General features: G+C 42.5%; 1 protein-coding gene across 3 annotated transcripts in view; it reads left to right on the forward strand.

The window, feature by feature from the left end:
• SEMA5A (semaphorin 5A) overlaps nucleotides 1-15,192 on the forward strand; it is a 555,951-nt gene that overhangs the window by 520,132 nt on the left and 20,627 nt on the right. For all 3 annotated transcript variants that reach the window (XM_018065613.1, XM_018065612.1, XM_018065614.1), the window contains 2 exons: nucleotides 8,999-9,224; nucleotides 12,368-12,586. In XM_018065613.1, the coding sequence (XP_017921102.1) occupies nucleotides 8,999-9,224; nucleotides 12,368-12,586 (445 nt within the window). The remainder of the gene's footprint in view (nucleotides 1-8,998; nucleotides 9,225-12,367; nucleotides 12,587-15,192) is intronic.

Consider the following 15,192-nt stretch of genomic DNA (forward strand, 5'->3'; position numbering starts at 1 on the left):
AGCCAAGTTCTAACATGTATACTCTCATGTAAGAATTGATTCGCCAGTCTATGTCTGACGCAGGATACAGCATGCTTGGGGCTGGTGCATGGGGATGACCCACAGAGATTTTATGGGGAGGGAGGTGGGAGGGGGGTTCATGTTTGGGAACACATGTAAGAATTAAAGATTTTAAAATTAAAAAAATAAAAAACTAAAAATAAAAAATTTTTAAAAAAAAGCTCTCAAATCAATTGTCATTTTGCATTCCTACCAGCAGGGTGTGAGGGAGAGAGCCTTCCTGTTGCTCTGCAGTCTCACCAGAGTTTGATATGGTCAGGTTCAGGGTTTCTCCTGTTTGTCACATGTTAACTCTTCTAAAGGGTGTATGGTGGTTTCTTGTGGGTTTAATTTGCTTTTTTGTCTCTAAACAGTGATGTTGAGTATCCTTATATATGCTTTTTGCCCTCTGTGGTTCAGGTGAACTGCAAAGGGACTAAGGCATGCATATCCATGTATCCATTCTCCCCCACGTTTTTTCTTGTTGTTGTTCATGTTGAGTTTTAATTTTTTAAATTTCCAGTGGGTATGAGTCTTCTTATCAGGTATCTGATTTGAAGATATTTTCTCCAGTGTGTAACTAGTCTTTCATTCTCTTAATAGTGAGTGTCTTTCAAGAGCTGAGGTTTCTGATTTGATTAATAAAACTTACTTTTACTTCTTTTTGGAGTGATGGTTTTGGCATTGTATCTAGGAAGTCTTTGCTTTACCTAAGGTCCTGAAAATATTCTCCTAAGGTTTTCTTCTAGAAGTTTTATGGTTTTAGATATTGGTCTACAATTCATTTGAGTTTATTATCACAGGTAGAGCTAGATATTAATCAAAGTTCATCTTTTTGCATATGGATATCAAATTGTTCCAGCACTATTTGTTGGAAAGACAACTTTCTCCACTAAATTGTCTTTGTACCTTTTCAAAGAATCAGTAGATCCTATGTATGTGGGTCTATTTCTGAGCTTTTCATTTTGTTCCTTTGCTCAATCTTTCAATCTTAATGACACAGCATTTTCATTATTGTAGCTTTATAATGAATCCTGAAGTCAGATTGTGTAAGTCCTCCAATGATGTCCTTTTTTTTCAGAATGTATTTGCTGTCCTAGAAACTCTGTATTTCTATATGAATTTTAGAATTAACTTGTCAAATTTATATTTTTAAAAGACTTCTGAAATAGTGACTAAGACTGCTTTGATTCTATAGATCATTTAGAAGATTTCAGTTTCTTTTAAGTGTATGAGTCATGCGCGTATTTTGAGACTTATTTTTAAGTATTTCATATCTTTGATAGTACATGAAGTGAAGTGAAGTCGCTCAATCGTGTCTGACTCTGCGACCCTGTGGACTGTAGCCCACCAGGCTCCTCCGTCCATGGGATTCGCCAGGCAAGAATACTGGAGTGGGTTGCCATTTCCTTCTCCAGGGGATCTTCCCAACCCAGGGATCGAACCCAGGTCTCCCACATTGCAGGCAGACGCTTTAACCTCTGAGCCACCAGGGAAGCACATAGGAACAAAATTATTATTTATATTTATCTTATATTCTTTAGCTTTAAAAAAAGCATGCAGGCTTTAACCTTTGACTAAGCAGTTGCTTGTATACTTTTAAATAAATTTCCTTTGTCGAATTTAGAAAATTTATTTCTATTTCCAGTTGATTGAGAGTTTCTGTAAGGAATGGATTTTTGGACCTTATTAAATGATATTTCTGTGATGTTCATATAGATTTACTTTTTAAAATTAGAGTAAAATTGACTTACAATGTTGTGTTAGTTTCTGCTGTACAGCAATGTGAATTAGCTATATGTAGGCATACGTCCCCTCCCACTGGGACCTCCTTCCTACCTCCTATCCTACCTTCCTAGGTCAGCACAGAGCACAGAGTTGAGCCCCCTGTGCTAGACAACAGCTTCCCACAGCTAGATTTACTTTTTAGACTGTTGATATGGTGAATTACATTGATAATGTTCATGCAAACTTACACCCCTAATGTTATCCCTACCTGTGAAATATTAGCCTTTGTGTATAGTTGGGAATTTCATTTCTTAAAACCCTGTTAAGCACTTTTGTATCTCAGCTAATGGGGGATATTCACATGTTTCTTTCTTTCTAATGTCTTTTTGTACCAAATTAGAGTTGATGTTGTTTACAGTTGACTTTATCTCTCTTCTGTATATCTTCCATGTTTCTACTTAATATATTAGTTTCTTCTAGCTCCTTGAACATATGCAATACAGTTATAATAACAGTTTTAAATATCAGCCACAGATATTAAAAAACAGAATCACAAATTCTGTCACGTATGTCATTTCTGTGCCAATTTCAGTTGACTTATGTTTTTTCTCATAATAGGTTCTGTTATTTGTGGGTTGTTTTTTTTTTTTTTCCAGAAGCTTCTTTGCTTATCTGGTAATTTTAGACCAGATGTAAGATATTGTGACCTTTTCCTTGTTCATCAAATAATACTGAATTCCCCCAAATATGCTAGAGCTCTCCTTTGGGACAAGATCAAGTTATGTGCAATTAGTTTGATCTTTTTGGTTTTTGCTTGTAAGCTTTGTTAGTTGAGATCGGAACAGAGTTCAGTCTGGAGTGATTTTTCTGCATTATGGAGACAAGACCCTCCTTGATACCCTAACTGATGCTAGGCGAGTTACGGAGTTTTTCAGTCTGGCTCTTAGGAGCGAGCACTGTTCCCAACCTCATGCCCGCGACAAGTACTGCTCTCGCTGATCTTTCCAGATGGGTCTTTTGCCACCCGTGTGTAGTTTCATCATACTTGTTCGTGGGTTTCTGCTATTCTGAATACTGGAGGGAGAAGCTGTGCATAACCAGCGTTTTCTTGCCTTGTAGGTCTCTCCTTTGGAGAGCTCCAGTGCCTTTGGCTTCCTCCAGTTTCCAGCTCTGTCTCCCTGAACACTAGCCTGTACCTGGCCTGGGTTCTTCCTTCCTCCACCACCTAGGAACCTTCTTAGGGTTTTGGCTTGGTCAGCTATAGGACTCACTTCATGTTTCCCAAACTTGGCAATCAGTATCCTTCTTCACTTGATGTCCAATGTCTTAAGAACTGTTGTTTTATGTATTTTAAGTTATTTTTGGTGAAAGAGTTAATCCCATTTCTGTTACGTCATCTTGGTTGGACACAGAAGTGATTCTGCAGCATTATAACTTTGAATACACTGTCGCCCTTTCCTTCTCTTCCTTGCTGTGACCTCTAAATTAACTTCCAAGATTCCCTGTCAGTCTTGGCTCTGTTTCTGCAAGCTCCTGGGGTCACAGATATGCTTCTTTGCATGTGGTTTGGACCTTTGAAAGCACAATTGCATTCCTTTCTTGTATCTTTTATGCAGAATGGCTTTCTGTTTCCGTGTGTGACTTGCTAAGTTACTGAAAGAAAACTTGATAAATGCATGTAGAAAGCATGAGTGTTCCATGATGAGAAGATATTTATATATTCAGCTATTGATGAAATCACTTTAAGGATAATTTTCTTATTTTGTGCCAAACATGTGGTATCAATTTTTTTTTCTTGGATTGTCACCATCTCTCTATTTTACTTTCAATCTGTGGAATATAAGATATCTTCATTTTCTCAGTGGAAAAGTTAATAACAAACTACAGCACCCCCACTTGACCATCTAATTTTTTCCCAAATTTATACACATTCCACCAGAATGGACTTTCTTGTGAATCGATCAGTATGATTTGTCCATTCACCAAAAATAATATTGTTGGCCTTAAGATTGATAGCATAAAATAAATATGACAAAGTTCTTGCTCTTGACAAATTTTCAGTCTATTAATGGAGGCTGAATTATACATATGCAATTAAATGTGAGTGAAATACATGCTTTAATTCTATGCAACAGGCCTGAGGTGCCATGGCCTGAATTAGAAAAAAAGATGATGAAGATGAGGAGGAGAGAATGAACCCAGGAGGCTCTGTCTATATGTAAGACTCGGCCCAGAGGTGGGGGAGTAGGAAGTGCTGCCCAGGTCTCTGGTCAAACTTTCAATGCCCGCTGGTGCTCCTGTCGACTGGGACAGAGAGGACACAGACTACATACTGGAAGAGCTGCTGAAAATTGCTGTAGTGATCGTGCGTCTTTTTCCTTTGTTCTTTTTGTCTTTATTTTTATTTTTTCCAGCTTTACTGAGGTTTAACTGACACATAACATTATGTAAGGTGCATGCGTGTATGTTTAAAGTGTAGAGTGTGTTGATTTGATGCATTTATAAATTGCAAAATGGTCACCAGCATAGCATTAGTGAGTCTGCACCTCCGTCCTGTCACGTAATCACTATTTCTTTGCTACAGTGAGAACACTGAAAATCTGCTCTGTTAGCCTGATTCAAGTGCGTGATACGGTATTACTAGCTATAATCATCAAGCTGTACACTAGATCCCCAAACATGTTAGTCTTATAAGTGGACGTGTGTACCATTTGACCAATATTTCCCCGTTTCCCCCAACCAAGAAGTTCCTTGGTAACTTCCACACTACTTTGTGTCTCTTAGTTTGTCATTTTTAGATTCCACATATAAGTGAGATCATACAGAATGTCTTTCTCTACCTCTCTTATTTCACTTCGCATAATGCCCTCAAGGTCCAATCAAGTTATTCAAATGGGAGGATTTCCTTCTTTCTTGCTGCTGAATAATATTTGTGTGTGTGTGTGTGTGTGTGGACATCTTTCTCCGTTATCTTGTTATTAGACACTTAGGTTTCCATATCTTGGCCAGTGTGAATAAGGCTGCAATGGACATGGGAGTGTAGATATCTCTATGAGATCCTGACTTTAATTCCTGTGGATATATAGCAGCAGTGAGATTGATTTACTCCCAATTATTATCTTAGCTTTTCCACGAGAATATTAAGAATCCTATGTGGCAAGTAATAACAATTAGTTCCCTGAAATCACTTTTAAAACCAATTCTTTAACATTTAATGTAATGCTGTTCCAGGTCCATTCAAATTTGGACTTGCTTGGATTGTCACGGTCTCTCCATTTTACTTATAGCATCAATTCCTCAGAAAATTGGAGCTCACAGGCACAGTGAAGCCATACAATGGCTCACCATTGAATTGAGTCACTTTATAATTTTGGTTATTAATATAAAACAGGTCAGTCATACCATTTCTCAGGATTTAATAAATTTGATATTTTAAATCAATGCATCATCATCAAAACTTAAAAAGCAGTTGAAAGGAGAGGTCCTGACACTCCTGTTGGATTTTGAGCAGTGATGAGTTAATGGGACACAAGGAGACAGAGTTTGTTATCAGAGGTTTAGGTCTACTGGCTCTGAACTGATCTTCTTCACCCTTGAGTTCTGCCTACCTCTGGGATGATTTCATCCCCACTCCCTTCTGAGCCTGTTAGCAGTACACGGAGGCAAACTCAGGTTTTAAAATACATTCGCTACTCATCTGTTTCAAAACCAAAGTTTCGTCTCCATAGAAGAGGTGAAATTTCTAGTGCAATGAAACTCAGAATTACTGGACTTTCTACGTTTTTTCTTGAGACACGGGATCTTAGGTTTGAGGGTGATGCCAAACGTGTTAATGCTAAGAGCAGGGGTCCATAAGCAGCATGTGCTTTAAGTCCATTTTGTCAAGGAGCCGGTGGGCACTTGCCCAGCCAGGCTGGCACAGAGTGAGGAAGGGAATGCACATGGAATTTCAGTCTGGGGCTGGCAGTGTCCCACACCGTGGGCCTGGACGGTCGGAGACAAGGTTGAAGGCATTCCTATCCCGTGGTCTCCAGTTCAAGTGAAAAAAGCACACACGTGTTCTGTGTAGTACTTCACACGATTAGGTTTATGGCACCCGTTAGAGCTTTCTTGTTTTCATTTAAAAAGCAGCATCCGAAAGATGCCATAATAAAAGATGCTATAAGCAAAGGAAATGAAGTCACCTCTCTTCCAGTGTGTGTTGCTGTGGAGACGGGGGCCATCCATGTGGGATGGGGAAGAGGTGCAGTAGATATTATAGGAAAGCGGTGATTACATAGTTTCTGTTAAAAGCCCGTGAAGTCACAAAATTAAGAACCTTTGATTATGATTCCTTTTAAAAAATTTTAAAAGATGGACTCTGAGTAGAGAAAGCTAATTAATTAGAATTGTGACAAAATAAACATTGAAATAGGCTTCCAGTTAAAGCTTCTGGTGTGGACACACGTGGCTGCTTTCTCTCCTACCAGAATTCATTTATATAGTATTACCAAGACTTTATCTTCAAAGCATATGCCAGGCAACACAGTTCTTATGGTGTCCAAATATCTGATGAGGAGGGGGTACAAATGCATGACAAGGTCATAGAGACTAGAAAGCCATCCCCACAAAACAGGAGAGCCCTTGACTCGGGCCGGGAAGGAACTGGCCACAAGACAGAAATTAATCAGTTTTCCGCAGCAGTCACCTATGGATAGTGTTCATCTAGTAATGAGTGCAAACACTGGATTTTGAGCTAACCAAAAGCACAGCATGACTGCATTAAGATGACAGGAGGTGAGAAAGCTGCATCAATGTTGAAGACATGGAATGAGAAAGAAAGAAAGTGAAGTCGCTCAGTCGTGTCTGACTCTTTGAAACGCCATGGACTATAGCCTACCAGGCTCCTCCATCCAGGCAATTTTCCAGGCAAGAGTACTGGAGTGGGTTGCCATTTCCTTCTCCAATGCAGAGTGAGGGTAAGGAATAAAAATTGAAATCCTTTTCCCATGGTACACAGTTAATAGATGATGCTTGTTACTGGAAAATTCTTGTTGTTAGGTCCAAGGAATAAATATCTAGATATTCAACTGAAAGAAATGGGGGGAAGGACAGAATTTTTGTAGTTCTTTGTCCGCTAAGTTGTATCCGACTTTCTGTGACCGTATGGACTATAGCACTCCAGCCTTCCCTGTCCTTTACTATATCCCGGAGTTTGCTCAAACCCATGTCCATTGAGTCAGTGATGCCATCCAACCATTCATCCTCTGCTGTCCCCTTCTCCTCCCACCTTCAATCTTTCCCAGCATCAGGGTATTTTCCAATGAGTCAGCTCTTCACAAAGTATTGGAAATTCAGCTTCAGCATCAGTCCTTCCAGTGAATATTCAGGACTGATATCCTTTAGGATGGACGGGTTGTACCTCCTTGCAGTCCAAGGGACTCTTGAGAGTCTTCTCCAACACCATAGTTCAAAAGCATCAATTCTTTGGCACTCAGCTTTCTTCACAGTTCAACTCTCACATCCATACATGACCACTGGAGAAACCATAGCCTTGACTAGATGGACCTTTGTTGGCAAAGTACTGTCTCTGTCTTTTAATATGCTGTCTAGGTTGGTCATAGCTTTTCTCCCAAAGAGCAAACACTCTTTAATTTCATGGCTGCAGTTACCATCTGTGATGATTTTGGAGCCTAAAAAAATTAAAATCTGTCACTGTTTCCATCATTTCCCCATCTATTTGCTATGACATGATGGGACTGGATGCCATGTTTATTATGAAAAATTTACTATTTCTAATAATGTTAGAAAGCTACTTAACTCCCATTTAATATGTATATTTAACATTAATAAAATTGTTTTAAAAGTATGGCCATCATTGGGTGTGTTGCAGATTGTAGGTTTTCTCTCTAATGAAACATCCTCTGCTGTCAAAAGGAGGACTTGGGATCTAGTTCTGTGTTCAAACTCTGCACCCCTTAGGTTTGGTCTTGTTTCTGGAGACATAGTGCTTAAAATTCTTGTCAAATAATTAGACCTAGGTGTATGGTCCTATCGGAGAAGGCAATGGCAACCCACTCCAGTACTCTTGCCTGGAAAATCCCATGGATGGAGGAGCCTGGTAGGCTGCTGTCCATGGGGTTGCGATGTCAGACACGACTGAGCGACTTCACTTTCACTTTTCACTTTCCTGCATTGGAGAAGGAAATGGCAACCCACTCCAGTGTTCTTGCCTGGAGAGTCCCAGGGACGGGGGAGCCTGATGGGCTGCCGTCTCTGGGGTCGCACAGAGTCAGACACGACTGACGCAACTTAGCAGCAGCAGCAGCAGCAGCAGTACAGTCCTAAACTGCACCAGCCACAACTGCATGGCCCACTTGCCTGGGTCCTCCCACTTTTGCTTGCTGGGGAGGCACCTGGCTTGAGGAAAGGGAGCTGAGACTGAGAAAAACCACTAAATTATCTTGTGGAAATTTCTTATAGACTAGAAGTTATCATGCATTGTGTTATCAGCTGGATAGCTACCTTTCTAACACTTTGAATGTGTGATCCAGAGCTTACGCTAGGCATAAATCTCAAATCAAACACATTATCATCCTAAAAACAAATATTGGTTCCATTATTTTAATTAACTATAATCTTAAAAAACAAAAACAGCTAAACCTATCAGAATAAACAGCATTTTCAGTCATTATTAAGTGAAAGGAAGATGATTTGGGGGATCACCATTTTTGTTGCTCTGCTAAGTTGCTTCAGTCGTGTCTGACCCTGTGTGACTCCATGGACTGTAGCCAGCCAGACCTCTCTGTCCATGGCATTCTCTAGGCAAGAATACTGGAGTGGGTTGCTGTTTCCTTCTCCAGGGGATCTTCCCAACCCAGGGATTGAACCCACACCTCTTATGTCTCATGCATTGGCAGACAAGTTCTTTATTATGAACACTGCCTGGGAAGCCCTTTCACCATCTTTATTCACTTTCAGTAAATGTAATGATAGGTACCATTTTTATTCACATGCAATCACATTTATTGTCTCTTTCTCACTGTTGATGGAGAAACTGTGCAGATTCCTTTGCAGTTAACTTCTCTTGAATGCCTAGTTTGACCAAAAAATTGTGCTTTTAACTTTGTAGAGTGGCTGGTGGGTCTCAGGACCTGAAGTTTGAAAGAATCCTGTCTTTCACCTAAGGAAGGAAGCACTAGGCTCTGTTTCTGCAGTATGATAAGCACATGTCATGCGTTTTCTCTCCTAGGAGTACCAGCCTTGTAACACCAACCCATGCCCTGAGCTGAAAAAGACCACGCCCTGGACTCCCTGGACGCCTGTCAACATCTCTGACAATGGGGGTCACTACGAGCAGCGATTTCGGTACACGTGCAAAGCCCGTCTGCCTGATCCAAACTTGCTGGAAGTGGGAAGACAGAGAATTGAGATGCGGTACTGTTCTAGTGATGGAACCAGTGGCTGCTCCACTGATGGTGAGTCAGCGACTCCGCAGGGACTGACCTGCTTCCGGGGACAGGCATTCCATCTCCTCTCCAAGTTCACAGAATAGTTGGTGGGGAGGGTGGATTTTTCCTGTTCATTATGGCTTAGCCATGTTTATAACAATGATCTCTCCACATCAGAACTGAATTTATAGCAAACTGGTGGGAAAGACCCTTACCATAAATATTTAGTTACATGTTAGGGTGGTTCCCTGATTCCATCCCTCAAAATAGCACCATATTTATAATGGGTCCAGAAAAATTTATGGGAGATTTATTTAGTATCAGAATATATACTGAGGAACCTCTGTATTCTTCCATCACCACTTTTATTCACATACAATTATATATATTTATCATTATTGATGTCAGAGACTGTACAGTTTCCTTTGCAGTTGGTACTGAAATGTAACCTGCAAATAAAGCTTTTCCTTTTTTTACTCCCCACATGGGACAAAGACAAAGGAAGTGCATATCTGTGTTTATGTCTATGAAAGAATCTTTCTTCTAAAAAAGGCAGTATGTGAGAATCCTTTAATACTCTTTGAAACTGCTTTGCCCCTTAAAATTGTACAAATCCCTTCAATGTCGTATGACTTATGTAGGGAGAGCACTAAGGTAGATGGGATGATCCACTCTCTGCCTGGTCCTGCCACCTTCTGCCACTAACGCCACTCTGGCCTGCACCCACCAGGCAACTCACTAGCTCCCTCTGAGGCTCAGGTGTCTCAACTACAGAAAAGGAAGTAAGGTTGGCCATCCCAGAGAGATTCATTTCTGCTTCTTTCTTTATCTCTCCTCTAACGCTCATCTGATTTAAGAAAACCAGTGCAATCCTAAGAAGAAAATAAGATGGTTCTTGGAGCAAGATGATGAGAACAGTAGTAGTCATATCTTACACTGGACCAGCTCAAACATTCCTTACACTTTTGCATTTATGATTCTCTGTTATTCTCCCAATGTGACTGTGGTAGAGAATACACAGCCACCATCAACATCATTTTTAGGTTCAAAGTAATTGGCCTTGACAGACCATGGAGCTGATGAGTCGCCAATGTCGGGCTTGCCGTGGGTGGGATAAGCTTATGGAGGTGCCATGAGTCTGCTCCTGCTTTGTCACAGGGCTGCGCTCACAAGGACCAGCTCTGAGTGAGGGTCACCAGCTACACGTGGGTCTCAGATCTCCATTCCTCCTCCTGGAGCTGCCAGCCTGGATGCTTTGCGGCTCAACAGTTGCCCTCCAGAGCCACTCCCAATCGTATTTCCACTGACATTAACTGTCTCCTGACCTCAAACTGTTCTGTTCCCTGTAGTTCAGCAGCTAGACAGGTTGTTCATTGTTTCTTGGTGGGGAAGGGGGCGGGAAGTCTACTTTAGGGAAGTATTTTATTTGAATAAGTATACACTTTAAGTCAAAGGAATAAACACTACCTACCTACAAAATCAAGCAACATGATATGCATTCTGATTCATTATAAAATCCTACTTTAGTGAGAAGGTAGGTGATAGAATACCAAGAAATAGGTAACTGAAGACCCATTTTAAATATCTATGTACCACAAGAGATGGTCTAATGATCTCAAGTTAGGGTTCTGCAATAAAATACAAAATGTGCAATTTAATATGAATTTCAGATATTTTTCAAAAATTATTTTAGTATAAGTATGTTCCATGTGCTTCCCTGTGGCTCAGTGGTAAAGAGTCTGCCTGCCATGCAGAAGACCTGGGTTTGATCCCTGGGTTGGGAAGATGCCCTAGAGAAAGGAATGGCAACCCACTCCAGTATTCTTGCCTGGAGAAGACCATGGAGAGAGGAGCCTGGTGAGCTACAGTCCATGGAATTGCAAAGAGTTGGACAGGACTGAGCAACTAACACACACATGTTCCATGCGTCTTTTTTTAAGATAGGTATATCCCATGCACTTATGTACATATTTATACTAAAATATTATTTGTTATTTATCTGAAACTAAAATTTAACGGGGCTTCCTGTATTTTATTCACTAAATCTGGTAACCCTGTCTTCAATTCAGTCACTGATTCCCTTATTTCAGAGCAGGCTGTGAACTTAATTCTTATGACATCAAAGGTAAAAAAGAGAAAATGAATGACATTGTTTCTTTAACTTTATTCTCTTTTCTGAACATGTATTTTTTTTAATCCTTCCTTTCTCATGTATATATAAAACCAACATTAACATTCATTTTTAAGGATAGTAATATAAACTAAGGAAAATTTTGATATACATTTTAAAAAGACATCTTACATTTCCTCTGAAAGTATATTGTGGGCATAGTTTGAAAAATACTTCATCCTTCTTGCTTCTTAGTGGCTTCAAGTTCTAATTACCAGCCACCCATCTTGGTATTGATACCCTGAGAAAACAGGATTGGACTTGTTTGGCTCCTATCACACAAAACAAGGCTAAATTGTATGTTCTATGTTGATTAACCACAAAGGACTTTCTCATCAGAGAAATAGGTTTCTCATCCATTTTCTCTGAAGAGCACCCCACATAGGTTTCTGAGCCACAAATTTTAAGTAAGCAACCAAGAAGCCTAGAACCATCCATATATCTGCCTCCTCACACCCAGAACCTCATGCCATACTTTGAGAGTTTTTTGCTAAAACCCATGTCACCCTGCTTCCATTTGAGAAAATGACTATTTCTTAATATTTTAAGGCAGTAGCCATGTTCATCAAAATAATCACAAATTGTACAAGGGCAATTTGTTGCAGAATTCCCAATGGAAGTGAGAAGGGTGTATTTTCTTTGAAAGAAGTTTTTCAGAACAGTAAATGATCTATTACCAAAAAAGAAAAAAAAAAAAAAAAAAAAGAACTCTGTTATTGTACAAGGACGTTGCCGCATTCACAAATCGAGGTCTTAGTTGCACCATTATTTAATAGCAACTGCGGAGATAGAAGACCTGAATTACAGGAGATTATCAGGCAAACTGCAATTTTATTTTTATTTCGTTTTTCACTTCTGTAGTGTAAAAACTGTTCCATGGATACTTGAGAATGTAGTTGCGGAGGCAGAGCAGAGAGTGGCTGCAGAATGAGAGTTAGTTTGGACTCTGTTTACTCTAACAGCTCCTAACAAAGTCACACTTCGGCCATTTCCTTGGCAGGCCTGTCCGGAGATTTCCTGCGGGCGGGGAGATACTCCGCCCACACCGTCAACGGGGCGTGGTCAGCCTGGACGTCGTGGTCGCAGTGCAGCCGAGACTGCAGCCGGGGCATCCGGAATCGGAAGCGTGTCTGCAACAACCCGGAGCCCAAGTTCGGGGGCATGCCTTGCTTGGGCCCGTCCCTAGAATACCAGGAATGCAACATCTTGCCCTGCCCAGGTGAGCAGGTCCCGAAATCTGGAAAAAACTGAAACATCAAGGTCTTGGAAAACCTTCTCATCCAGCTTCCCTGGCTTTATGTTTGAGTATAACTTGTGATAGATAGGTGGATACAGACACAGGTGTGGATGGAGGTGTAGATACATAAATTGTGGACTTCCCAGGTGGCTCTAGTGGTAAAGAACCCACCTGCCAATGCAGGAGACATAAGAGATGCTGATTAATCCCAGGGTCAGCAAGATCCCCTGGAGGAGGTCATGGGAACCCACTCCAGTATTCTTGCCTGGAGAATCCCACGGACAGAGGAGCCTGGCGGGCTACAGTCCATGCTGATGTAATGAGTCAGACATGACTGAAGTGGCTTAGCACAGCACAGCATAGATATAGGTTAGATATATAGACGTTGCTGTGGATGTAGATGTAGGTGTAGACGTTGGTGTAGACATAGACATAGACACAGATATAAGTATAGATATGGGTTTAGATATCTGGATATACAGATAATCTTCCAACTGCCTTGCTATAAAGACAAATATAACCTAGACCAGATTATGTTCACCTGTTTCTGCTGCTGTAAAAGAAACCGGAACTTACCCAGAGCCCCTCTGAGGGATGGTGGGCCCAGGCACCGCACCTTATGAGAGGTGGGCTGGGCTTCTTCGCCTGGAGAGGCGTGTCCTGTCCTGGACACCGGAGGCTGGCCCCTCCCAGCCTGTGATGAGCCCAGCCCCCCAGAACTGGCCTCCCTTCACACCACAGAGCCTTCACCAGAGTGACAGTCAACAGGGCTGGCCCGTGAGAGCCTGCCAAGCCCGTCCTGGGTGCCCTCAGCTCACAGGCGTCCACCTCCTCCTGAGTTCAGTCCTCTAAACGTGCAGTGCCTCTTCGGCAGGCCCACCAGAGGTGTGCAGTCAGAGTCTCCTCCCTGAGTCCATGAATTCCTGCACAAGCGCAGGGTCAGTAAATGAGCTTCAAGGTCCCGCACGCAGGGTGCTGAGTACTGACACTGCTGGGGAGTCTCCTCTGCCGTCTCTGATGCTCTCACCATCTCTGCCTTCTTCCTGCCGTGGCTCTGAGTGCAGCTGTGTCACCAGAGAGCTTCCTCTGGCCTTCCCACGTCAGAGCAGCTTTCATTTAACCCCACGCTGCATGGCCATCCTGTGCGCTGGGCTCTGGTTTTGTATCCTGCCTTCGACTTTTTCAGAGTGACCACCCGAGGAGGGTGACCGTCTCACTCCTGACCATGCCCTCAGCTCCCAGTGAGTCTGGCACACGCTCCAAATAGCTCCAGTGATGGTTGTTGAAGAATGAGAAAATAAGCCATTTGTTACTTGATCTTCCTTTTTTTAATTCATTCAGTTCTTCAGCAAACATTTTGGATAACCCACTGTGCATTATTTACTGAATATAAAAAGACTCGGGCTTCCCTGCTAGCTCAACTGGTAAAGAATCCCCCTGCAATGCAGGAGACCTGGATTTGACCCGTGGGTTGGGAAGATCCCTGGAGGAAGGATAGGCTACCCACTCCAGTCTTCTTGGGCTTCTCTGGTGGCTCAGACAGTAAAGAATCCACCTGCAATGTGGGAGACCTCAGTGCCATCCGTGGGTCGATCCCCTGGAGGAGAGCGTGGCAACCCACTCCAGTATTCTTGCCTGGAAAATCCCCATGGACAGAAGAACCTGGCAGGCTACATCCCTTGGGGTTGCAAAGAGTTGGGCACGACTGAGGGACTAAGCACAGCAGAGCACAGAAAAAGACTCAGTGACCTGGTCCAGGTTGGAAAGGAACTTAAGAATTTAATGAGGAGGCATCCTGTGAACAATGGCAACCTCGTAGGGTCACCAGCTGTTTGGTTGATGACAAAATGCAGTGGCTGTATCAGCCAGGGACCCATTGAGCTGCAATCGGGGCGGCTGTACCGAGCAGGCGGCCCCTGGGCTGAGTCCTCAGGGCCAGATGCGAGTTGGCTATATAGACAAGCAGGGGCGGGGAATAAGGGGTCACTCTAAGTATGGTGCACAGGGTTTTTAAAGGCACAGAAGCCTGCATCTGTAGCATCTTTTTCAGTTGGTTAAGAAAACAATTTCCTGAATTCCTTAAGCAAAGAACTTGCTTACAGCCGTACTTAGGGAGCATCTGTTAGATGGACAGATGGATGGATGATGAGTGAATTGTGGGCGGATGATGATGGATGATGAGAGGATGGTGGGCGGATAGTTGGGTGGGTGGATAAACATGTACATTAAACTTAATATACAGTCCCCAGCTTTGTGGTGGGGACTCCCAGTCGCGTTCCTGCTCCTCCCGCTACTCTGCACTTCCTAGACTCTCTCTGCCTAAATTTCCCCAGCCTCAGGAGACTCTTCCCTCCAAACTACCCAGCTTTCTTGGCTGAGCCATGCTGAGGGGCTGGGAAAGGTCATGTCTTTCCCACAGCCCCAGCGTGGAGAGTTGAAGGGCTCCTCTTTCCCCGGGGGGCCAAGAGGGAACCCGAGGGGCAACCTGATTAGATTAGCATCTGTGCTCTAAAGAGAGGCCAGGAAAGTCAGGACCCCTCGCCCACGCCACCTCCCCAGACTCCAGACATGAGCCCTGGCTGCCGTCG

This window comes from Capra hircus, chromosome 20 (assembly GCF_001704415.2).
Source record: "Capra hircus breed San Clemente chromosome 20, ASM170441v1, whole genome shotgun sequence".
Classification (NCBI taxonomy): Eukaryota; Metazoa; Chordata; class Mammalia; order Artiodactyla; family Bovidae; genus Capra; species Capra hircus.